We start from the raw sequence: 26,722 nt of genomic DNA, 5'->3' as shown, positions 1-26,722 counted from the left end.
TATGGGGGACAGACAAAGCCCAGACACTTCCTCCTGCTGCTCCAGTGCCTTCCTTTGCTAGTTGACTGGCAGTAGAGAATACCAAAAAGGTGATTCCCCCATCTCTGCAGGACAACTAGGCAAAACAGAGTGACAAAGAAAAGGCCTTTACTTTCTTTTACTCCTTAAACAACCCAAGAAAAGTCATGACCCCTGAACCCTGTGGAGCTGGAAGCCACAGCTAAGTATTAGGTGAAGATGAACTTAAGAGAAGTAATCCATCTTCAAATAACACCATGGCTTCCAGCAGCGGGAGCAGCTCTGCCATCAGGATCGTAGGTCTAAACTTCCAGAGACTGCACTTTGTTCTGCTAAACCAAAGGCTGAATGTTTGGAGCACTCAGAACAGAGAGAACACATAGGCAGGAAGAGCCAAGCGTATGAAGAAGATGAAGATATGTCTTCTGCTTCCTACTGGGGAGAGGCCAGAGTGACCTGCAGAGAGGAGGGGTGGCTGCCAGTAAAAGCAATGAGGTAGCAGGGGTGAATCTTCCCAAGAACGGGCTAGGGGAGCATCCTCAGATCCAGGCTGTGTTGCAGGTCCTGTTCATTTCCCAGAGCGCAGGGAGGGAGATCTGTTTGGTGCTCCCTGGTTAGCTTGATCATGAAATTTTAAATGTATATTGACTTGGATTAAGGAGTGCATCAAGATTTATTGAGCTAAGAGTTAAATACTGACTGAGGCAAAACCAAGCTAATACTTGCTCCAGGGGACCATTTGACCACTGTAACATTTGGTACATGTATTGCTGTGTCTGTTTTGTGTATCTTCAGTTAAGTGTCCGAAGAACATTTTAAAGGCAGAAGTTACATATATATTTTATATGTAAAAAGGAAGGACTTGTAAAGGAAAAAAGGAGTCAGGGGGTAGGACAAACATCGCAGTTAGAAGAAATACAGCAGTCAGTAGTGTGGAAAAAAGTCACAAATGTGAAAATAGTGAGCACAGAAAGAGACCCTTATAACCATCTCTTCTAAGCTGGAGAATCTCCAAGAAACTTTTAGCTTCTGTGTGGGACAGAACAGTGCTCACACCAGATTTCAAGATCTCAGATGATACATCCTTTGGGGATACACCTGCTGTCCCACTGGAGATCACTGCAATGGCCACAGAGTGTGGTGTGTGGAGGAAACCAGGGAGCACAAGGGAGAAGCCAGGATTTCATTGATGCCTTGTCAAGCACTGCTAGTTATGCTAGATTGAGAAGATTGTGGCAGAACTTCCATAGCAGCAAAGAGCTAGACTGATCTTCCCTACATGGTATGGATGTTGAGCTTATCCTTCTAGTAAATTAGAACATTATTAGGAGAATGATGACATGTGTTTCTATTTAGTTTTCATTCCGTTCCCAGCTAGGGTAATTGCATGTCCCTGGAAACATTTTAAAACGCTGTTTGAAAAGAAACAAGTATTTTTTATTTCAATTGGTTTTTCCAGGGATTTAATATTGCTAATGAGCGTGAGATCCTCCAAAGTTCCACATAAGAAGCTCACATGCAGCTCATATATGGATACTTATGAATATTTATTTTTAGAGAGAGTGCGTCCTTCATTAGGTCCTATATGGTATTACATAGCTCACCTTGTCTTAGATGCTGAATTCAAGGGTCCCTGTTCTGTCAGATTTGTTTAATATCTTGATGATTTATAATACAGATACTCTTATAGCAGAATGGTTTGGGTTGAAAGGGACCTTAAAGATCATCTCATTCTTCATTTGGGGTTTTATTGTTTGCTAGAGATTTTTGTTGTTCTGTTTGTTGCAGCTTCACTGAAGTATTCTGTTCAGGTCGGTGTCCAGGTGACATCTTTATCTGCCACAATTAACATGTATTATTTTTAGAAAAAAAGTTAAATTTATGGTGTTCTAATGTAGATATCACGGAATTTTACCTAAAAAAAATGCAGTTGTGACCATGGATCTGCGTTTCTAGTCCTGACTGCTTAGTATGCATTAAGGTCACACGCCAATATTTTGTTAAATTTAAACACTCTTATTGCCTGTCCAAAAATGTAAGATAACTTTTGTGCTGATAAATGTGGTTTATATTAGTGACAACAAATGACTCCCATTTAGCTCACATCGCAAATGTGAAACTGCTGTACCTTTTACAGCAGTATCTCTGTAGGAAGAGGGTGTCAGCATTTCCATTCCAGCCTCCCTCAGAATTCAACTGTAAAATCTCATTCAAAGCAGGAGCTAAATGGACCAGGTGTTAACACAATTTGAGGGGGTTACTCCTCATCAGCTGTTCCATTTTAGCAGAGCAGCTTTTTGCATGAAAAAATGCAAAAAAAATTCATTTCTGCAGACAGTGATAAAAACAACAGCTGCTTCTTGTAAGCTTTCCAAAGCCACTGCACAGGCCTCCTGAAGTCACCAAGCACTAATGTCCATCTGTAGCCTGATTTCACCCATCTGACCCTTTGGGTGGGTTTCTTTTCAATGTCTGGCTTGTTTTGGAGGAACTTTTTGTGGTGATGTGGGGGTTACTCAATTCTGACTCCGAGGGATGAAGAGAGCAGAAGGCCTTTGCTTCACGTGCTTTCTCCTACTACCTGATCTCATCTTCTCCCGTGACTCCCACATGCTCTGCTCTCGTATCTTTGAGACTGGCCACCTGCATAGGCGGGGCGAGGGGTTGTGCCTCCCAAAATGTGTGCTGGGCAGAAGAGTTAAGGAGTGTTAGCTGGGTGGGAAGAGGCAGGTTCGCGAAGGATTGCTGCTCCTAGCCCTGCTGTAGGGTGCTGTAGGTGCCTTGGATTTATCCCAAAGAGAGGTAGCTTATACATACCGAGGGCTTAGGACCCCAAGTTCAGAGGCATCTGCTTGTCTTCAAAGATCTTAGAAAAATTTTGCTCTGGCGATTTTGAATCCTTGCTCATTCTGCATGCATGGTTCAGGTTGTATGTGTTCCCAAGTGCTTTGCTGCTGCAACAAGTTTGTCTGTAGCATAATTTTGTACACTCTCTAGGGCAGGAAACCTCATTTCCTTTGCTTCTTGCAGCTTTGTGCATATTTATGGATAAACAGTTAATGATTCATGAAGATGAGCCACTTTGCTTCTTTTGAAAATATTATTACCTGTTTTGATAATGAAGATAACCCAATAAACTATATTTCATGTTGAAAGAAAGAGAATTCCTTCTGCTGCCATCCCTTTTTCTCAGGTGTGTTCAGTAATTGCAATTGGGAAGAATTTGCCTGGGGAAGATTTCCCATAAATCTAATTAAAATAGGCTTGTATCTTTTTTTGAAGCAGTAATTCAACAGTGCACGTAGCATAAGCACCATACGTCAGATAGCATGAAGTTTAAGATGGAAAAGAAAGCCGAGCAGCAGAAATGAAACCCCTTAATGTCTCTTGGAAAAGGCATCATCTTACAGGACAGTGAAGTAAGTGGACAGTTTGCAGGATAATTGCAAATTGGTGCAGTAAGCTCTGAGATGTAGAAATGCTCCTCTCAGCACCCATTGATCCAACCTAAAAGTGCTCGTTCTCAGCGCAATTAAGTCATAAACTTGACTGTACTCTGCATGTTTGAACCTGCCTTCCACTTGTCCCTGGCTGACAGCACACAGGTGCAGAGCAGCTGAGTATTGAAAAATTCGTAACCACTTATCCCATTACCTCTGCTGTTCCATGGAGTCCTTAGCAAGGAGGTATTTTCTACAAGGAGAAGGAAGAAAGCTTTCAGTCTTGCTTTAATACCATATTTTGCACTTAGTATTGAAGTCTGACAGATGAGTGCTGATTTAGAATTCCTTTCCACTTCCTGCCACAGCTTGCTCCATAAATCAGATGGATAGGACCTCAAATGGGATAAAGAGAAACATGAGTCAGAAGTCACATAATGATAGGCAATGGGGGAATAAGCATCACCAAATCTAGTGCTCATTTTTAATGTTTAGTTACATTATAATGGAGTCTTGTGGAAATAAAAAATCATATTAATATTCAGTTAGCGGCTATGAAAGATGTCTCTTTAACTGTGTCGTAGTTAAAATTTTACTGGCAAGATACAATCAGTGTAAAACTTAGTGAGTGGCTGAACTTTCCCAGCAGTTTAAGTAACGACAAACCATAACCAAGAGGATGCTGAACAGTCTTAAATGAAGAGTGTGCTGGTTCTACTTAAGAAATAATTTAGTAGCTCAGAGGCTTAGAGTTAGCTTCAAAAAATAGTCAATGCTTTCAGGCCCAAATTTCACACTCCCTGATAGAGCAGTCCTCTGGAAAATACAGAATTAAAAGAAATGGTTGTTGCTGTATATAGAGATTATCCTGAACAAAACATGCAATTCAGCAAAACATTGAATGGATATCTTTGCTCTGGAATAGGTTGGCTTTAAGAACTCTGAAAGAATTATCATTCTTTATTAAATGATTCCTTCAGATTTTTTTTTTTTGCAAGAATCACTCTAAAAATACTTTTTTATCATATGGGGCACCATCAGGTTTGTAGATGTGTAGAGATAGATCCTCTCAGTGAAACAGTGTAGCTGAATTCATATCAGAAAAGGAGGAGTTGCACTAAGTCTTGCTTCCATCTTAATCTATCACTTCAGAAAGAATGAAGCCCCACATTTTTATGTCAGAGTGAGTCAAATGGAGAATCGACTAAATTGATGGAATGTTTTGTGCTTTACTTGCCTTGCTGAGAGACATCACAATCACCTTTCCCAGGGTGGGGTTGGCACTGGTGACACTGCTGAAATAACACCACCTCACTACTAAAATTCCTGTTTATTAGTTGAGATGCAAGGAAGGAAATCAGCCATGTGTATATGCAGGGGGTTAAAATTGTAAAAATATGCACAAAAGAGGCAGGGGTGAGTAATTCAACATCTTTGCATAACAGCCTTGCATGAAGTGAATATCCCTCCAGCTCTGGAATCCAGTGCTTTGGTTTTCTTGGATCAGGGCATTGGTTTCTTGATGCTACGCAACTACAGCGTAACTACTGCTCTGTGTAGCCAAAAATATCAAGATCAGTGCCTAAAAATAAAATTTCTTGTGATTGAATAGATTAATTAATAATAAGGAAAGAGGAAAGCAACAAGAAGGTAACGCATATCAAAAATATTAAATCTTCTCAATTGGTTGAGGAGTGTTGCATGGTAATTGGCATAACTATACACAATGTGATAATTATGTGCTTTCTCTTCCACTCTCTCTCTCTTTCATTCATCACATTTTTGCCTGTTCAGGCTTCAAATAAATAAGTGTAATAAAAAAGCTAAGGCAGATCCCTAAAAACTGAATAAGCCTTTCAGATTCACAAAAGCTTGAAGTGGTGGAATTTTTTCCCATGAAAGAGCTAAACATTAAGATCATGAACAAATCATTTTGTCTAACTAGTGTGAGCTTCAAGCACACAGCTGCATGCATCCAGGGAAGTGACATATCTTCAAAGACTATAGCCAGCCTGAGTGATGAAAATCAGCCTGCCAGCCTGCACACATTTACATGAGTGCTTACACTATCAGTCAGGCATTTCCTCTTTGCCCGTGGTTTTATTTAATGGGAACTATCAAGGATTACAAATGGACAGTTTTCTTTGCATTTCCTCCCAGCTCCCAACTGTGTTCTCTGTGAGCAGGACTTGGGCACATCCAAGGCACTCTCTTGGTCCCAGTGTGTGCTGACACCTCCTTAGTGGGGGCTCTTGGCAAGGTCAGCAGGATCAAATATGAAGCCATGAGGCTTAAAGCCTGTAAAGAACCCTGTAGGAGGAACATGGTGTGTTCGGGACGCGGATATCCACATGCTGGTGGCAGTGGGTGCTGCTCCCGCAGACTGTCCCTGGTGTGGGTACATCCAGCTGGCCTTGCATCCCAGCCCACCTGGAGCTTTGTGCTGGGCCACACCTGCCCACTTGGAGTAGTGTCCCCGTGGAGGTGAAGGGATGCAGCAGTACAGTGTGACAGACACAGGTGCACATATTCACCTGTAGGATTCAGAGAGCCGTATTATTCAGAAAACTTATCAGAGATGTCAGACTCCAACCTGCAGTGCCCTTGTGCTCTTCAGCTCTGCCCAGTGTGTCAAGTCCATCCTGGTCTTAAGAGTCCCACAGTGGAAAGGGCAGACCTGATTGCTGGGAGAGCAGTAGGTTAATGAGGGGGAAGAGACACCCCAGCCACAGGCTCCTAAAATCCTGCTGTCATCCATCTCTCTGGAGACCTGCTGAGCTCCCTAGCCCCCAGCCAGAGCCCCCTGAAGCTCTGTTACACCTCCTGGTCTATCTCGTGTCCCACAACACTCACCACCGTGCTACAATTTAGCTCCTGCTGCTGGACACAAGGTTTGAGTGAAGTGCTTTGCCCTTTGTCACTGGGAGTTCACTTTGCCTGAAGGAACAAGGAGCAGTGTCAGGTTTGTGGCACTGCGAGGTGCAGGATACTGGGCTGGATGAACTTCTGTCTCAAGTTGTATGGCCATTTTTATGGCATGCTGATCATTTTGATTCTGAGCCAGGTATCCAGCAGTTCACTCTGGCTCTGAGGACTTGTAGCACATTATCATACACTTTGAAATTCGTGCAGGGAATACATATTGCAAGTATAAATCAAGAGGTGACAATTCTCTTTTGAAAGGTCATGTTGTGTGGGGCTGTGCTTTGTGTTCAATAAGCCTCTAGCTCGAAAATTTGGGATGTTTATTATTTTATGAAGAGCAGATGTTGTTTATTTCCTTTTTGTGCTCGACACCTCCAAGATTCAAAATATTTTTTTTGTTCTCTACTTGGAACCAAAACCTAGTCCTGCCAAGGTGCCTTGCACTGCCAGATAGTGTGGGGGCTTGTCGAGGTATTTTGCAGGTGTGCCTGTGTAATTCCATGTTTCCTTGATTCAGCCTTTCCTTCTGCAGTAGCACAGGGGGCAAAGAGTGCCTTGTAAACCTTGATGTGAATGGGTACAGCATACAAGGGCCTGGACTGCGGTGCTAGAGGTGGACTGGGCCATCACCAAGGTTAGCTGGCATGGTCCTGGGCTGGTGGGAAGGAAGGGGAGAAGAGAGGAAATTTTGGGACATGGGCAAGAGGTCCAGTGAATTTCTCTGAATTGCAGGACATGGTACCTGTAAGAGAAAAGGAAACAAATCCTCTTCTCTATGCCAGAGACATGCTGGACCTGCACAAAGTGCAGGAATTCTGCTGCTGTCGCATGCCTGGGGGTCAGAAGCCACTGATGTCCTGCAGCACTCAAAGGATTAATGCTGCCAACTCCTGTTCCACAGGAGCAAAGATTAATGCTGCAATAAGAAAGCAAATGCTTGTGTAGGTAATTCAGTGAGCCATAACGTGTCTTTTGCCTTGTGTTATTTTCCCCTGAGAGCATTTCCTCCTTAACGTTGGCTTTTTTGTTTCCTGATTAACTCTCTTACCTGTCCGTTCTATACGACTGCAGCATGTTTTTAGACAAGTATGCACAGTGCGTTTCAGAATTGCTTAAGAGCTTGACTAAATCCTCCAAGAGCTGTGCACAGCCAGTGAAATAATCTGCTTAATTGCCCAAATAAATAAAGCAGAAGTTTGGTTTTAAGATTAAGAACGTAAATGATAGGAAATAGTAGATGTCTGTCTCTTTTTAGTGGATTCTTGCTTCTCCCCCAGCTGTCTGTGCACGATATTCGCTATAGCGCAGCTCAGATTCCAAGTTCATGTCATCCAGTTTAATCATTAGGCCTTACCTAGAGGGCAGCAGTGTCGCTGCCTAGTGAGATGGCTTTAAAGCTTGCTAGTGAGGAATGACAGTGGGATTTGTTACCACATTTTATTGGTTGGGTCTTCATTTCTCAGTTGCTTCCAAGACTGTAGTGTCCACAATTGTAACCATGAGAACATCATCTGAGAATACTACTGTCTTCACCCATCTAAACTTGCCCGGCATATCATTAAGGATCTTGGCCTTTGGTTTCCTGCTTGAGGGTAGGAGTCTCTCTTGAGGGTGAAAGCTTCAATTTTGTCAAAACTACTGACAGTGGAGAACTGTGGACGGCAGAGACAAATGTGTAATGCTTTGTCCACCTAATGATATTCAAGCTTTGTGGAACTGTTTGCTGAAAATGAGGTGGAACATTAACTGACATATTGCTGTGGTGTTAACCAGCCTGACATTCCTGGTTGATTAAAGGGTTAGAAAAACCATATTAGTTGTGAGCCAGAATGGAAATGTGTTTCCCAAATGTTAACAAGAATCCCAGAAGGAAGTTACGAGGATTCCAGCATATGTAGACAGTAAGTTGTGCTCCTTTACGTTTTTATAGATACGTCATTTTGCATACAGAATAATCTTTTTCACATGCAGGCCTCTGTCTGTGGTATTAATTTATTCTGGAGAAATAGGAGCTAAGAAGGAAACCATGCTGGAATGTGTTGCTAGAAAACATCGGTTGCCTTTGATGGAAAGAACAGAGTTAAACATAATGTGCTAAACTGTGAGAAACAAATCTGACGTCTCAATAGAGGAGTGAATGGTTTCCATTAAGCTTGCTAAATCTGTCTTTCTCAGAATACCCAATATAACCTCATACACTCTTGATTTTAACAGACTTTATTATACTCCACCTCAACTACATAAATATAAAGCTGAAATATCTAAAATATTTAACAGATGTGGAACAGTAGAGAGGGACCTCTACAACATACAGCATGGGATTGGTCCAAATTAAATAGTGATCATGGACTATTAAATATTAAATGCCATTCTGGAGGTAGATCATTATTCCTCACCTTACATTGGCAGTTCTGGCACTTAAACAAGAAACTAAAAATTTCTTGACTAATATGATCTGAGAAAATGTGTAGCCTGAGAGTGTTTTGCTTCTGATCTTGCAAGCTGCACTAACTTCCAAAGAGTTAAACGAGATTAATTCATGCTCCCAGTATCAGGAACACCACAGTTTAGAAGACAATATACAAGGGAGTTATACTACAAAAAAAGTTAACAAAGGCAGCAACTGCAGATCAGCACCCCAAGTACTTCCACTCTTTCATAGCTGAATAAAAGGACTTGCAGTAGATGTGAGAAGCAGAGTGGAGTGTTGAAGGCTTTGCAGGCAGGGAGAGGAGGTAGAATAAAGTGTCTGTGTGAGATCAGGTAAAGGGGAAGAAATAACCCCAGAGTGGTGTGAGGGGGGAATAGAGACACGAGCCTGGGAAAGCTCAGCAGAGATAGGGTGCGTGTCTGAGGAGAAGCCCTAAGGTGTATATCAATGATGTATATTACTCATGGAAGGGTGTGGGAGAAGTATAATAGGGAGAAGGGAGATTTCCTGAAAATTATAACAAAATATGGTTGCTTCAGTCAGTTACCCCTTCCTTACAAACAGTAAGGCCAAGTGACCTGGTCTGCTCTGCACGGGCCATTTATTTTAAGTGTTAGATTACTGCAGAGATAACACAGGTATGATTTATTATTAATAAAAAATAAATATCTATGAAAGTTTTCTGCTCCAAAGGTAGTTCCATCTGTGTTGTGAGATAAATTCTCATTTTAGATAGAATACTAACAAGAATCAGAGGGAGTAATCAATTATTGCTGCATATTCCACTGTATCAAGATCATGTAGAGGCATCTTAAAGATGGGAACTTTTGAAAGAGGCCACTAATGTAAAACATCCACTGTAGATCCAAAGAAAGAATATATAAAACATATGGACATAGCCCATAGGAACACAGGTTTTCTGGAGGTAATAAACTGCCTTTTTCTAGAAACTATTAGACTAGAAAATCTGTTGAAAGAAAACTCCCGGGCTCCTGGCGCAGGCACAGAAGAGAGATAAACAAAACATAATAATAAAATAGCAAAACACCACCTTATGATGTTTTAACAACTGTTGTCATAGCTTTTTTCATTCTTTTGTTAGTATTCTTTCATTTCTCATTCTTAAAAATTTAAATATCAGTGGCTCTAATGCCTGGCGGAAGACAAAACATTTCTTCGTTATAAGATAAAGAATGGCTCATCAGCAAAACACACACCATGCTGAACATCTTCACAAAGAGATCTGAGAGGCACAACAGATTGTGACAATTAAAAAGTCTCTCAAGCCCTTCAAAACACAGATACCTCAGCTGTTGTGCTTCATATTAATCCAAGCCTCCTTGAAGACAAAATTTGACAAGAAGGTCCTTTATTATGGTTCCACATTGCCATCTCTTTTAACAAAACCAGCTGAAGAGAACAAGAATTAGGATACCATCTATTTAAATAGTCACAGTAAGATTTGCAATATGTGTTGTTGTGATATAACTTACCTGGAGAATAATGAGTCAGGGGGGTGAGAGGAAACACGATGTATAAAAATGGGCACAATTAAACACCATTCCCTGTATTAAAATTGCACTTATTGTCTGATGTATACACACACTGCACTGGGGACAAGGTGAGATCAGACTCAAAAGAAAAACCCAGCATAGAAAAGAAAACAGTAAAAAAACACCTACCATTTGTACAGCAATAAAAGAACCAAAAGCAGGGAGATATCCTTTTAATTATTATGATGAATCATGTTTATTAAGGGGCCAACTAAGAACAGCCCTCTGTGCGGGTAGTAAATCCAAAAGAGTAGGCAGTCCCTTCAGAACTTGCAGTCATACAGGAGCCCACGGAAAGCTGTGGGGAAGGTGACATAGAGCTCAGCAGAGCTGATGGAGGTAGATCTAAATGTGATTTTCACAGTGGCTTTTTGCCCACTTTCCTACATAAACAGCCTTGTAGCACCGCTGTCTCTGCGTACCTGTGTGTGCTGGTGACCATGTTCATCCCTGTGACAGCACGGGGAGGACTTGAGGCTGAAGAGGGGAATTTTTTTGAGATGACCTTTACTGAAATCGGTGAACAGACTTTAATTTCGCAGTCATTCAGGACGTCACAGTAATGGGTATGAATAGCTCTACCCTGCCCCACAGCTTACGCACCAGCCAGAGAGGGAGCATTAGTGCTGCTGAGCCTTTCCAGCTGCCTTAGATTTCCCACCGGGTGTGTGCCCCCGCAGTTGTAATCACAGCCTATCACTGCAAGTCCTACCTGCCTGACAGTAAGAAGCATGGCCTTGGCTTTGAAGTTAAACTAAAGATAGATTCCTTCTTTTTCATGCCTAATTAGGATCAGATGACCAAATACACAGTGGAGTTCTTGCTGTACTTCATGTTATGTTTCAGCAGCTAAATATAGTAGAAATACTTAAAAGACCCAGACCAAACAACTCCCCTAGATATAGCAGTCATGATGTGGGTTCTTTAGGGACTCCTGTTCCTTTCCAGCTCACTTACAGCCAGCATTGGTGTGTGTGGCTGCTGCCGGAGCAGCCAGCACTCAGGGCTCAGCACAGCCATGTCTAAGCCCTAGGGAGGGAGAGGAAGCCACAATGCCAGAAGGGTAAGTGCTTCATAGTCTCTTCATGCCATCTCTGCCTTGTATTTCGTGATTCGTGGTTAGGAGAACGCCCAAGGCAAAATCAAGGCTATGTAATGTGATTGCTCAGGCGTTGGATGAGAAGACAAGGGCACAGGAGTCTGCCTTTTTTTGCTTGGCTCATCCTTTGTCATCCCAAATAATCATACCTCCCAGAGCTGCGTGTGAGAACCCGTATGGGGTTGGATACACAGGGAGAGAGGCTGTTCTGAGCTGCTGTGGAAGTGAGACATGCCACAACTTGTTCTTCGCTGCCGTGGTAGTGCCTCATCAAGAAAGAATGCTGATGGGTGCAGTGTGTGCTGTCAGTTCTAAAATCCTTCCCTCTCACCCTTAGCTTATTGTTTTAAAGCAACAGCTTATCCATGTGTGTGTTTACTGGTACTTGCTGCTGTCTCAGGCCACGATTAAGTGAGAACAAAGCATGACATGGGTACAAAATGCCAGCACTTAGTACTAATCGTAGCTCACTCACAGGAGACCAGAGCCAGCAGTGAGCCAGGGCAGGCAGCCCACATGGGATGCTTTACAAGCAGAATATGCGCTTTCCTGGATACGTCTTAGTGGTCCCTGAGTAACATGCCTGTCCATGAAAATGCCTGAGCTTTTCCAGTCCACATTGCTCCTCTAGAGCGCTGTATTGCTGACAAGCTCATCTAGGAGTTCCTGGATGGTGGGGAAACTTACTGATGGTCAGTGGGGTTGATTCCTTCTTGTTTCCCCTGAATCCCTGCATAAAGGAAGATTTACAGTGGTACAAAAGCTGTGAGAGAGCAGAATGAAAGAGCAGGCAAGCCTCATTCTTCAGAAGTCTAAGGCAGGGAAGAGAAACAGGGGAGGTGATTGAATGGTCCTTGCAGGTCTTCAGTGTAAATCTGTTGGGCAGAGCTGCTGGAGTCCAGGAGGGACTGGCCTCCAGTGGAAGAACAGCTTCCACATGTAAAATTTAATAATATATTCAAGCTGAAGTGACCAAGAATCCTCATGCTCAGCTGAATGGATGATCATATTTAGGCAGGAAAGAGGATGCTGTTCCATGAGAAGGCAAAAACAAGAGGCATGGGTCACAAGCAAGCAATGAAGAGGAACTGGCAAGAAGGATTAAATACAAATGAAATGGGGAACTTCTTGCTGAGAAGGGGGAAAACAGTAACAGTAGAATGTTTTGTTTTACACTGATTCTCTTATAGTGGTAGCACTCAGATTATTTTGCTGGGTGTTCACGTATTCCAGACTAGGTCTTTACAATAACAGAAGCCAGCTCCAGTCCAGAGCCCTCTCCTGTCTTTATTAGAGCTGACATCTTTTCTTTGCTCTTTTTGAACACTACTTGAAATTTAGGTAAGGTCTACAGAGCTGTACAAGAGTAGAATCTAGTTTAAACCCACCATTGGAGAAAATAGGATGATTGTTTTAATTAAATAAAAAATTAAATTCTTGGTGATGTGAAGAATGGAATGGAGAAACTTCAGAAATCTCAGAAGATATTTCAGTGAAAATTATTCTAATAGATTAAGAGGGAACTTTGTCACTTATAGAGAATACATTCGGAAATAAGTGTAAAATGTAAAACATCAGGATAAATGACTGTTGCATGTATGTGCTGAAATGGCTTAAATGAACTCTGCAGTAAAGTGCTGGTAGCACAAGTGTAGAGCCCTGTTCTGAACATTCCTGTCCTCTCCCTGGAAATATCAGTGTGAATTTATATAGTGTGAATGAGAAAGAAAGACATTTCAAAGCCATTTTACATCTCTGGTAAATGTGGGCCAGTTCCCAGCTCTGAATTATAGGGATATACAGCACAGGAGAATGTGGTTATCAATTTCCCTTGTGCACCACAAGAGAGCTTTTGATCTTTGTGATCGTATTATCTTGTTAGTGGCTCTCAAGAAGGCAGTAAGAGCAGATGATAGTCCAGGAAAACCTATGCAATGACCTTTTTCCACTTACTGTGCCTGTTCCGAGCCTGAACAGAATTTAAACCTTTGAAGGGGAAGAGCAAACCTGCTGTCAGACAAAGAACTCCTGCTCTCCAGAAATTTTACTGGTGATCTGCCAAGGACAGTTGATTGTTTGCCGTTATGTTGCATTTTAACCTGGTTTCGTAAACAAACACAGCTTATCTAATGTGCTCTGCTGTGTCCCTGTCTCTCAGCCTTGCCACTCCCTCTGCACCTTTTTTACCCTTTAGCCATTTTTAATCAAATTTAACAGATCCCAAGTTCAGTGAGGAGCGAGACTCAGTGATAAAAATACATTATTGTGAACTCAATCTTTGTGACGGCAGAGAACCCTCCATGGAAGCCACCAATGAAAAGAAAAGCCATAGGAAAAGCCACAGGAAAAAAGCTTCAGTGGCAGCTGCTGCTTGCAGAAGTATCTTTTCTTCTTTCTTCTTCCCTTTCTAAATAAAAGTGACTTAGCAAAAGCATTCAGTCATGTCCTCAGATGTTACTGTGAAACCATTGGAGTGCAACATCTGGAAAGAGTGTCTTTTATTCTGTCAGACTCATGCAACATGAAGTGCATTTGTCTGTTCTGTTACACCACCACACTTTCCCAAATGAGAAAAGTCTTGGCTGGCCCTTCATGTGGAATAAACTGGAGCAGCTCCGCAGAGTTCAGTTTGCTGATTCATAGCAGCATAGGCTCCAATCCTTTTTTCCCTCTCTTTCTTTTCCTGTGTATGTGGCACCTTCTAAATGATGCAACATATTTAGAAATGTGATATTCAAGATTTCAGAGAAGTCTGGTAGCTTCTGAGACAGTAGGATTATTTTTATATGTGGGTTTGGGTTGCAGTGTTATTAAAGCTAGTTAGCTTGTGTAGGGAATAATTGGTGATTTAGCTCCCAACACTGGTACATGTTAAATGGATGACAAACACCATTATCCATCTTCTTACCATATTTTCTGTAACTTTATTTCATATTGTGTTTTAGTGCAGAGGAGACTAAGCAGATCACTGCTTCTGTCATGTTTTAACATGAAACATCAAATCCAAAGCCTGGGTCTGTTAAGCACTACCAAGTAATGAGAGACTTTGATTGTTCTCAAGTCTTTCCAATGAAATGTCAAACTTTTCATTCTATGAAAATGATGTTCACCAACATAGAGCTTGGAAACAGATAATTATCCAAGAACATGAAACAGAATTAACATGCACTGGAGCATGTCATGAACATTTCCCTCAGCAAATAACAAAGGTAATTGCTGTCTGAGTACAGAGCAAGGAGAAAGGTTGGCTCTGTTCCTTAGATAATTCAGATTGGCCACTGTTTACTCACTTAACCCATAAAAACATGCAGCCTATCAGAAGGGTGCCATTCCAGGGCTGATGGAGTGTGACCAGCCTCCTGATCGCCGGCACTTCTCATTTCACACTTCCCAAGTCTGATCAGGCAGAAGTCCTTGGCTATTATTAGACATCTACACCCTGATGAGTCAGAGCTCTGAGTTAAAGAGCACATTTGTAAACCACATTAAGCCCCAGTAATAATTAATACATTTTTTGAGCCACATTTTGACTTCAGGCACAATTAAGAGGCTTCATTCTTAGCCTAGAAGAAAGAATGGAAATAATTTACTATGTGGACACAATTTTCCCATATAGAAATCAAAGAAGCAAGGGAAAAAACCCCCACTCCTAATGGCTAATGGAGGTGGTTCTGGTTTGTGATTTTGATTTTACGAATCAATTTTCTAATATTAGAAACTAGTGGAGTGTAGAGATACAGGATGGTAGTCTGGAAGAGACCTCTTGAATACCACATATAGCTCATTGACATCACAGGCAACTCTACTCCCGGATTGATTCAGGCAGGTCCTGCAGATGCAGCCATCCACCAGTCAGACATGCACACTCTCAGCAACCCTGACCCACAAATGAACTATTTTGACGGGTCAAAGGTCTTTTGTAAGCAACTCTTGCCTATTCTTCACCAATAATTATGTTTATGTTACAGTTTTATTACAATTTATTACAATTGTTTATCTTTTTTTTTTTTTTTTACTTTAAGAAGATACAAAAAGTCTTCATGTAACACAACAGGTTTTTTAGCCATATGCTCTATTTTCAAACTACATATCCTGCAATTTTATTTTTGGAAAGACTGCACTATGCTGTCTAAAGGTGAAGTTCCTGCCTGTGGCAGGGACTAACCCAGGGTCTGTGTCTAAGTTAGACCCACTAGATGCCAGACCAGATGCTCAATAGTGCATCACATAATACCAAAAAGTTACAGCCCAACACCAAGACAAGACATCAAGGAGAGGTGTCTGTTTGCTTCCTTGCCCCAGCTGGCTTACTGAATCTAAATCAGATTTTCTTAATTGTCTTTAAACATCTGTTGTGCTTGGTTAAAGCACATTATTAACTAGAATAAGTCTTTTTTTTTTTTTTTTTAATTTGTGCTCACTTTACATCATTCACAGTTAATACTTTTTGGGTGACAGTTTACCCAAGCTGTTACTGTGAAGTGATAAGATTCTGGGGGTGCACATTCTTGTTGCTTCTTCACAGAATAATCAGTAAATATGAGAATGTATGTAGCTTGTGTAATTTAATTCAGTGAACATTAAGCTGCTCCTGGTGCTGGCACTCTTCTAATAAGCAGCTGAAAAACAGAAACCATAAACATCAAAAGCAGATGCATTAATGCCACAGTATAATAAGGTGAATCTCTAAAAACCATCTTAGATCCCTGCTGAAATAATTCTGTTACATTTGTAATCAGCCAAGAGAGAAATAAATGCTTTTAGCTTCTCTGCTGTGCAGTGTGGATCTGCATTGGATGATCCAGGAAATCAGAGGAAACAGCCAAATTAGGGGAAGGACATAGAGGAGAAATCAAAAGTATTCAAAGATAAGTGAAAGTGTGGATTCTTTAGGTATCCGTTGTGTGATCTGGCAATAAAATTATACGGAGGAGGGTAATGAGTCAATCTGCATAAACCAGGAGAACAAAAACTAATCACAGGTAGAGACAGACATATGCAAATACAAAGCCTCAGGGACAGAGGATTGGAAAGTGTGTGTGGAGAAGTTAGGGCTATAAAATTAGGAGGGGCACATGTATAGAAAAGAAAGAAATTGTTGCAAGAAACTTCCACTGAAATCGTAAGAAGCTAAATCCATTGTAGGAATACAGATGCTGTTTCTGAAAGCAGTAATTTAGTGATTTAATGGGAATAAAAGCAAGTAAAAACAAATAAAAACACCAACTCCCTCAGCTCTTTGACTTGAAAAAGATGGATAAAGTCAGAAAGCAAGTTCTAACCTTCTCAAAAGATGTACAGCTCGTACTGAAGATGCTCAGAAACACAGTGGGAGGGTTGGTCAAATTTAAGATACTTTGAACAAAAGACTTCTAGAATAAAGCAGAAGATTAAAAACAACATGTACCTTTGCAACATAACCTCAACCAGAAATTGTTCTGCATCACCTTTGGAACTTACCTTCGACTAGAAACTGGTGCAGTTGATCCAAAAGATGTCTCCACGGGCAGCTGCAATGTCACAAACAAATACAGAGCACAGTTAACAGAGCTGGGAGGGTTGTTGTAGGGTTATTCTAGGCGTGGGCCATTTCATGTATGAGAGTGCTTCAGGCAACCTGAGCAACCTGATGGGAGAACAAACAAAAAAACCTGACACCCCCCCCCCCCAGAAAAATGGAAAAAGAACTTTGAAATTGCTGTGTGAAAATTGCTCAAGTGAAAATACACTGGGGCAGAGGATGAAAGGGGGGTGTCAGTCCCTACTTCTTGGGCTCACATAGTCCAAGACTTGTGTTTCCATGTACTTGAGGAGAGCCTTCCCCCTTCGGTTTATATATATATACAAACACACATATTTATATTTATTTTTAAAGAGAGAGAGAGAGAGAGAGAGAGAGAGAGAGAGAGAGAGAGAGAGAGAGAGAGAGACCAGGAGCATTGGCATAGGCAATAAATACAAATATCAGTATGAGTAAATGTGAGGTGCTTAGGCCAGAGCCAAAAACACAGAACAAAGGAATCTACCAGTGTTGATCGAGTTCCCAAGTTGAAAAAGTCTAGTCAGGAGGGACATGAATAAAATTCTGACCCCACTGTCAATCTGTAACCATGTCACATAAATTATGTATAGCTGTTCAGTTAAATTATTGTAATATGTACAGGTGACTTGTAAAGCAGGATGTGTCATGCAAAGGTTATTGTAAGGATCTGAATAAACACAGCAGAAGGAAGGCTGGGGATGTTGGTTGCTGCAGAAGATTGGATATCTGTTTCCTTCAGCTAAATAAAAGGATTTAGGAACTGGGTGCTGCTACCTCCTGGAGTTGCACTACTTCCTGAAGAAACTAGAAGGGAATAATATGTCAGGCTTTTTTTTATGATTTCTGTGAAATAGAGACCAAGGAAAAAACAAACCAAAGGGAATGTCTGACAAAATTGAAGCTAAATAAGTTTATTTTCCTTATTTATGCTGTAATATATGAACACCAGATAACCATGAGAAGAAGAAGCAAAAGCAACTGCCAGATGCTTTTAAAAAGGAGGTAAGAGCATATGTGGAGGAAAATTAACCATAAACATTATCTCAAAGGAGAGATCCCACTTGGAATAAGCATATATATATGGCAGTTATGTCTAAAATTTGTTATGTTGCTATTGTTTTGTGAAATGACAGAACATCTGCTCAGTCACAAGGCACCAGTAAAAGGCAGCTTTATGCCTAAGGCAGTATGTCAGTTCCTAACAAAAAATGTATATAAGAGGCCAGAAACAAAGGCACATTGTCTTTTCCAGTTGTAGTCATTTCTGACCTAATAATGGTTTAGAAAGGATTTTTTATTTTTATTTTTGAAAAAATGAATGGAAGGATTGAGTCATTTATGACTCTTTTCAAGATTAGTCTTTGTGCATTATTTGTTCATAAGCTGGCAAAACACTTTGTCTCTGCAGATCATATTTATGTCACTAAAGCCCTTTTAAAAAGGCAGCTACTTGTAAGTACCTTGAGAAAAGATCATTCTGAGCTTAGATTTTCTAAATGCAGCCTATAAACGGCCATTTCTTAATCAAAGTGGAAACACCAGCAAGTGATACATGTGCTCACGTGATGAGTGGACACAAGGCAAATTTCACCTCATAGCTGCCTTTTCAGAGAGGAAAAGCATTCATAATCAATCATGTTGAAAACTTAATTAACAAATCCCTTGGGAGCAATGATTATATGGAATTTGTCTCTGAATATTCCAAGCACACAACTTTTAAGTGGCTTCATTTAAAAAGAGTATTCTCTTAGATTTTCATTGTTATGTTTACTAGCCTGAGAAATCTGAAACTGTGGTGCAAAATATAATTTTAAAACCTATTTTCTGATGAAATGAGGTTATTATCCGCAGTTTGAAGTCATCCTCTCAGATACACACGACCCTTCAGAAAATAGACTGATCAATGAAATGGGTAAAAATTGGCACTTTTAAAGAATGGTTTTCATGGAGGGAAACAGATATTATATTGTTAACGTGTGGCAGTGTTCAACTGGAACGTGCCTTCATGAGAATGAATATATATTCTAACACATGCGAGGTCAGAGTGAGAATTAGGGTTAAATTTACTGTCGAAAGCTCAGGGGTTGTGTGTCACAGACTCTTTGAAGCCTCTGAAGTCTGAAGGACTCTGTCATGTGACTGGGAATGCGTGTGCTACATCATCAACTATTAATAGGAGAGATAGACAGGAGCCACTCTCATATGAATTCTCTCTTTTCCAGAAGACCTTATGTCAGCAGAACTTTTTTTTCTTTTTAATGTCACTTAAGGTTGGGACCTTTGCTGGAATAAATAAAATGCATGTGGAGAGTTTTCTGTATCTGACTCAGAGCTAAATAGTGATATGTGATTTTTACCTTTCAGCTGAGCCAGATATTAAAGATTTCTCACAGAAACACTGTATATAGTTTCTCAGAAACGCTTTAGAGGTTTATGAACCTGATACAAAGCCTCTTGCAGCTGGGAAAATTCATGATTTGAGTTGTTTTTCAGTTGGGCTGTACAAATCTTATTGATCTATTTATACAACTTTTTCAAGAGGAAAAAAATTACCTTTTACTTGTGGCAAAAACTTGAGACTTAATTTTTAAGCTGTTAAGATTCCAGTATACCCTGGAGTCTTAGGCAGCAGATACCTTCTGCTTTGTGAAGGTAAAGACACAAGCTCCAGTGCTCAGACTGAAATTCATTGCAATTATTTAACCAAGGCATCAATTCTCATCATCAAAACACAGTGCTCCCAGGCTGGAGCTGTTGTGCAGTGTTGCCAGAGATGGGTAGATGGCATTATGCATCAGCAGGGGGGTATAAGTCAGCAAAATAAGGTTTTTTAAGGGTGGCTTTTAAGCAATGATAGAAATGCCACGACTGACTCCAGTCTCTGCTCTCCAGTGTTAAATATGAGCAAGGGACTGTCGTTCTCTCTGTAGCCATCTGTGGGCAAGCAGAAAGCTTTAGTGATTGGTGACAGCAGCCTGGAGAATTGTTCAGGGTTTTTAATTTGGCTGTCTCTGAAGATGACTTGAACCTTCAGATGATCTCCAGTTCCCTACCCACAGCCATCTTGGGGACCTGTAGAGTAAAAAATGAAGGTTAATGGCTTCTGTAACGATATCCTAGTCCATCCTGATGCAATCTGTGGTATTTTGGTGCAGTCTCAGACTTTTTGAGAAAGGTTTCTGTTATTCTGTGAAAAAAGGAGATGGAGACATGCTGTTGTAAGCTTTGCTATCACAATAAAACAATGGTCTTACTAAAATACTGTGGTGGTAGCCAAAGGACAAGTGTTCCTTCAGAATGTGGAAAAGAGAAAGATGCTGGATCACAAGTCACTATGAAATGGTGACATTCCGTTCTTAGCAGAGCTGCATGGTGTGTCTGGAGCTCCTCACTAAAGTGGCTGCACTGTATCAGTGCAGAAGGTTGGGCTCTGGTCCATCATTCCAGGTAAATGGCAGCCACAGGACAGAAAAGTTGTTGGTAGAGGTTGGGAAAGGGTATAGAAGGTGAAAAGGGTTGGTAGCCTGTACCTGAGTTGATGTTCAGTGATGATATGGTGATACTGAACTTGTACATAAGGGCTCTGTGTAATTTGGTGGAAGTCTCTGCTAATAGGCCAAAAAAGAGGTGGGTGCACCTTCAGTAATCCAGGGAAGATGCAGATCTGAGCTACAACTCATCTCTTGCTGCAGTGGAGGCACTAAGAACCCAGAAGCATATGAACTGCTGCAGTGCACCATGTGGGAAAGCTCAGCTTCCTTTTTGGAGGTGGTGCCCATTTGGTTCAAGTATTACTTGTTTGGAGCAGGAGTCAGGATTTGAGCCACGGGCAATGAATGAAATCAAATTTTTGAAAAGAAAGAGTATCTTAACAGGGAGTAAACACTCCTGCTCTGACTTACAAGCAGTCATTAAAAACCTTTATTAAATTTTGTGTCCATTCTGTTTGCCACTTAACCATTTCTTTTCATTCTGAAGACTTATAACTAAGAATGAATGAGTCTTTTCTAATACAGTCAAGACGTAATAAATCTGTGAAAGAACTGAGCTATCTTTCTCCCTCATAGGGAAATTTTTCCAATTGTTTAACAAAATGTTGGTTTGTATTGCCATGGCATCAGTCGTTAGGCTGTGAATAACAAGGCTCGGCATTAGGCAACTTGTTTATGAAAAACAGCCATGCAGTAAAATTAGAGAGTCTCCACTAGAGTCCCCACCCTCTCCTCCCACTGCACTATGGGAAGCTATTTGTGTCTTCAGAATGAGCAAACAGATCTCTTCAGTGAAAGGGTGAAAAATTTCTTGAGTTCTGGCATATAGAAGTTGGTATCTGTTGTTCCACAGAACAGGATCTTTGTTGCACTGATCCAAGCATTTGTCAGCCCAGAGTGGAGGATGGCAGCTCACAGCATCTGAAGAAGGAAACTATCACACAAAACTTCCCACTGCAGAGAAACTGCTGCATCTATCATCATCCTTTCAGCCCGGTTAATAAAGTTGTATTAGCCCTGTGCTCCAGTTCCTCCCACAGCTCTCAGCCTTTTCCATGTGAAATGTGTTTGAATCTTCAAAGTAGCTACATTTCCAAATATGTTTTGCTCAGTACCAAGAACAATCAGTCCTCCAAGATGAAGCAGATCACAAAGCCTGCAATGTATCTGCAATACTTTGGGAGGAAGATCCTTATGATGAAGGTTATTGGATAGATCCAGAATCTGACAGCAGTACAGAGTCTTTGAGAATCAGTACAAAGTCTTTGCATTTGGTCGGTGCTCCTCAGCTGTGGGGGAAAGGTTCAGGTTTCTCTTGAATCCTCCTTGCCTGATAAATATTTGCCTTATAACAGAATTTATTAGTCTAAGGCAGTTACTTTTTTTCTTCTCAAATACTGCTGCTCTTGATGTGCTCTCCACAGGCTAGATTTAGATTCACTGCCAGTGTAACGGGATTTTTCATCTTTTGGAACTACCAGTGAACTGAAAAAATCATTTATTCCCACAGTGCTAATAATTCATGGTGACAGCAGGAGAAAGAGTTATCTAAAGATCAAAAAGCTGAGTTTGGGGAGTAAGGGTGTTGTTAGAGCAAGTGTGACCTAGTATGATCCATTTAGATTTATTCTAGAAAAGGTTTTCTTATTCTGTGCTCAGTCCTAGAAATATATTTCAAGTGGCATTTAAAGAACAACTTGCAGTTGGTACAGGCATCTTAAATGGCACCATCTTAAAAGTCATATCCAGGAGCCAAGGTGTCCAAGTGACCAAGTCCATCATGAAAAGTAGCAAATGCTTTCAACTCTTCAAAGGTTGTAAAGTATATTGTGGTGTTCAACTGTAAAAAAACCCTCAAAATATGTCCTAGGACAGCTGGCACATTGTACCATCATTAACCAATGATCTCCCAACTATGGTTTCCAAGAGGAAAAGCTGTAGGAACAGCACTCCCTGTGATGATAGTGGTAGATGTGATGTTTTCAGTTAAAAGCTTGATGATAAGTGCCCCTGGTCATCTGTGGTGAAGAATATTTGATGGTATAGTCTGCTGTTCCAAAATATTTGGATGTCATTGCTGAGAAGAACCTCCAACTGGAGGACCTGTTCTTGAAAGCGAGTGAGAAAGTGAGAAGTGCTTGTTGCTTTATGAACCAGATGGTGACCAGAGGTGGGAGCTGTGTAAATACTCTGACCATTGTTGGTTTGTTTCTTCTTCTGTTTTCAGCTGGATGCTGAGAAGGCCAAATTGAAACTGGAAAGATGGGCTTCCCGAGACGCTGGCAGTGGGGGAGGAAAAAGTGGAGAGGTGGAGTCGAGCGGAGATTGTGATGATGAGGATGGTTGTCAAGGATCCGGGGACAGGATTCCCACAGCAGGTAAACACCGTTTCTGTTAGTGCTTGCAGAGCTTGGGAATTCAGAAATGTCTCAATTAGACGGACAGAGCTCAGACTTATCCTGCTTGAATTACTGTCAAAATCCTACTAAATTCAAAGGATTTAAATCTTAATCTGTGAAGAGCTGCAGTAAAAATAGAATGATACAGACAGTAACCCAATATAATTTAACACTTTGCATGCAGATAAAAGACTTAAATTTAGAATGAATAATATCTGCAATGAAACCTAGATCACAGAAATACTGAAGAGCCTTCCTAGATATTGTGGGCTCTTCAAATAAATAGAAAATTGACGTCCTTATGGAGTGCACTAAGTGTTAACATAAATATTTATTTATTGCATAATGATGCTGAAGGATGATCCGAACAGAGTTGACTGAAAGTCTACGTTCTTGAAAAAACACATGAAATACTGTGGGATTTTCTTTCTAGTGGTTAAGTGACATTTCTTGGTAGTCTCAGATATGCATTCTGCAATATTTATTCATTGAATTACTTGGATAATATGTCATCAAGTGTAGAATCAGCATCAGAATCTAACTCAACTTCCACCAACATACTGCCAATATAATATGCAGTTAAATCCTTTTAGTAACTCAGTAAAGTGTTTCCGAATAATATTATTGGTTTCTCCTATCTGTAAATTCTGATTCATTTTAGCTCATCAAAATGTAACTGCTTTAATTGCCATAGTGTCTGTCAATATAATGTGGATTGGATGTGCAAGTAGATGAAATACAGGTGTAAGAGTGTTGAAAAGCAATGGTTATTGAGATAGCTGAAACTCAGGTAAGTTTTAAACTGCTGCTGAGATAAACAAAGGCCTTTTCCTTGTCCCTCTACCACAGAGTGGAGGGGAGGAAAGATATCCCATACTCAGGTAAGATTTGCAGACATGCAGTGATTAGCCTGTAGTCAAGACTTCAGTTGTTCCTCCTGTGAGTATTTGCTCAGGGAAACAAAGCTTAAATGTGTACTTTGAAACATGTGCAAACTGTTACAGCTAATTTGCAGCACCAGCTTATAACTACTTGAATTTTAATTTGTGTGGATGGCATTATGATCAGAGTACATGAGGTACCATTATGTGGGGACAGTGTTTTTAAAAATGGTTAAGTAATTGCAACTAACAGATCAAGTAGAGGTTTTCATCATCTGCTCACCAATATTTTTGAGCAGAAGAACTGTGACACAATGTTATTTTAAAACTATTTACTCAACTTTTTTATTTGTAGTGTATTACATCCATAAGCAATGAAAAGATTGCTAGATGTTTTAGGCCTTGGGGATTTGGAGGGATAAATACTTTAATATGCTTTCCTCTCTATATGGAGTAATACAAACCAAAGCCAGGTGCTACCTACTCTTCACTGAACAATCAGTCTGTTAATACAGTGTTCTGGGAGGATGTGTGTGCATGCTTACAGGGACTATGGCAGAGTTCAGGCATTCAAAAATAAAAACTTGAACACTTTGAAGACTTGACTTTCAGCTGGCTTTAATAATGGAAAGCTACTTAATGTCTCTTTTGCCCCTTTATTGCAATCTATTTAATTAAAATACTTTATGCTGATATCATCCTGGATTTAAAAGAATTATATCTCCAAAACTAGCTGTTTCAGAATTTAGCAGGGTGTATATCCAATTAAAAAGGTAATTACAATAAATTTTAGAAAATGGTATTGATTCATAACAGAAGAATAAGTATTTCATTGTGTGACAATAGTAATGCTGTATCATAATTAGCTTTAAAATATTGTACTGTACACAAGCCATTAGCAGTAAATCTCTTTTGAATATCTGGATACAATTAAAAGATAAAATGCAGTAATCTCATTATAGAGCTGCTTTGCTTTAATAGAATGTTAAAGAATAACAAACATCAGATTAGTTGAATTTCCTCCTGCTGCATGTCTGTTAGATGGTGTTTGCAATTGTTCAGCCTGTGAACTTCTATTTCCTAAACCTAAAACCCGTCAAGTACGTCTAACCATTATTTTGTGGAAGTGGAACATGACAACATTGCCTATTCCCTGCTTGCCTGAAACACAGAGTGAATTGAGATACGAATGAAGCTAAAGTTAAATCCCAAATCAATCCCAAATCCCCTGATTTGAAGCTTGGTGATGTCAGTGGGAATATCCTTACTGACTACAGCAGGTATGAGTGAGACACAAACAAGGGCTCTAAAATGCCACCGAGCTCATCAGGACATGTTTAGCATGCAGTCATGCAGCAGAACAAAAGGAATAAAAGCAGAGCAGTCGTGCTTTTAACAACAGGTCCATGAAAAACAGAAGACAGAGGAAAGGATTTCAATGTCAACGGGTAAAATGCTGAATTTAAAATGTAATAAAAATTCACTACATCTGTCACTAATTTGAAACCTACATGAAAATTATATTTACCACTTAAGAGCATTGCAAAAGACTCAGATTGCTTTTAGTTTTTGAAAACCTACTGAATACTCATTTCTTTCCAACTCCCAGAATAAAAATTACCTTTTCTTTACCAATAAATTGCCAGGAGTTTTGTCAATATCTGGGTTTCCATTGTCTAAGTGTTTCTGCTTGTAACTATTAGTAAAGCTCTCCCCAGACAGGATATGTTGCTGTCCCCCACTGGGCTTTTCCAAGCTGGTAACAGAGGGCCAGGCTTCTTGGTTTTAGATTCCAGTATGTCCTGGGTAGGTAAACACGTAAGTGATTCTGTGCATGCCGATTCCAGCCAGGTCACTGTTCATATCCTTTTCCCTGGTTTTTGGGTTTGGTGGTTGTTTGGTTGGGGATTGCCATCTCTATATGTCAGCTTATCCTGCATTGGATAGTACGATCCTGTCCTTTTGTTTGTCACCTCCTAGTCCTTGAGAATCATGCCTGCATAGCAGTTAATAATTTTATTTTAAATCTTTAATTAAGATACAGTATTTAGTGCTGTTTTTTTTATTTATCTCTTTGTTACAAATAAGTGTTTGCTTGATTGTTATCTAAAAAGATCACTTCTTCAATCAGAATGGGCTTAATTATCATGTGGGTTTATCCAAATGATTTTACGAGATAAATTCTCAGGAAACCGGCATTCTTTTCGAAAGCTGTGTATGGTTTAAGATACTTTAAAATGTCATATTCTCACAGGCCCTACCGGTTACCACAAGTATCTCTTCTTGGGGAAAGCTGTGGGAACAGCAGTTTCTCAAGCAGGCCCATATTTATTTTTTGGCAAGGACCAACTTTTTAATGACAACATCTGTGAATCATCTTTGAACAAAGCTTTGTTAGGAGAGATTTAAGAAGAGGAAAGTAAGCCATATAAATCTTGCGTGTGGATGGGGAAATTGCTCTGTGGTTTGCACTCTGCAGTGCTGCAGGTTTCTAGGCAGAAGGGCAAAGCAGCATCCTGTGCTGAGCCTTGCTGAACACAGAGTGCTCCCAGAACCACAGACTGACATGGAGCTGGTCACAGGATGAGCCCAGTGATGGAACTGCTCCTTCATAAGCCCTGAAAATGAAGGTGGTGGCAATGTGGCAAAGAGCAGGGATTGTTATTGCCCTGCAGGATTGAGCCATGGAAATGTTTGCTTAGGAGAGGTATGAGTGCCCTGCTGTTCATGAAAAGAGAACAGCAGCAGATTCACACTGTGTCCTGTCCATGCTGTTCAGGGAAAAGGAAAATGTTTTTGACTGTTCTGTGAAAAGGCGGAAGGAAGTTATTGCAGGGGATTTCCAATTCCCAGCTGTGCTGCACAGCTGTGAGTTGTCATGTGGCCCCACCCAAGAAGTGACAACCAACATTAGAGCTCTGTTCAGGGAAATCATCAGGTGAT

At 40.5% G+C, this 26,722-nt stretch overlaps 1 protein-coding gene across 5 annotated transcripts in view; it reads left to right on the top strand.

The window, feature by feature from the left end:
• Positions 1-26,722, top strand: part of LOC127468434 (glypican-5-like) — a 407,170-nt gene that overhangs the window by 284,152 nt on the left and 96,296 nt on the right. For all 5 annotated transcript variants that reach the window (XM_051781578.1, XM_051781576.1, XM_051781575.1 and 2 more), the window contains one exon: positions 22,727-22,877. In XM_051781578.1, the coding sequence (XP_051637538.1) occupies positions 22,727-22,877 (151 nt within the window). The remainder of the gene's footprint in view (positions 1-22,726; positions 22,878-26,722) is intronic.

This window comes from Manacus candei, unplaced genomic scaffold (assembly GCF_025592945.1).
Source record: "Manacus candei isolate 608988 ecotype Guabito, Panama unplaced genomic scaffold, ASM2559294v1 h1tg000015l, whole genome shotgun sequence".
NCBI lineage: Eukaryota > Metazoa > Chordata > Aves > Passeriformes > Pipridae > Manacus > Manacus candei.
Note: the sequence above shows the minus strand (reverse complement) of the source record. Positions and strands in the feature narration are given on the sequence as shown.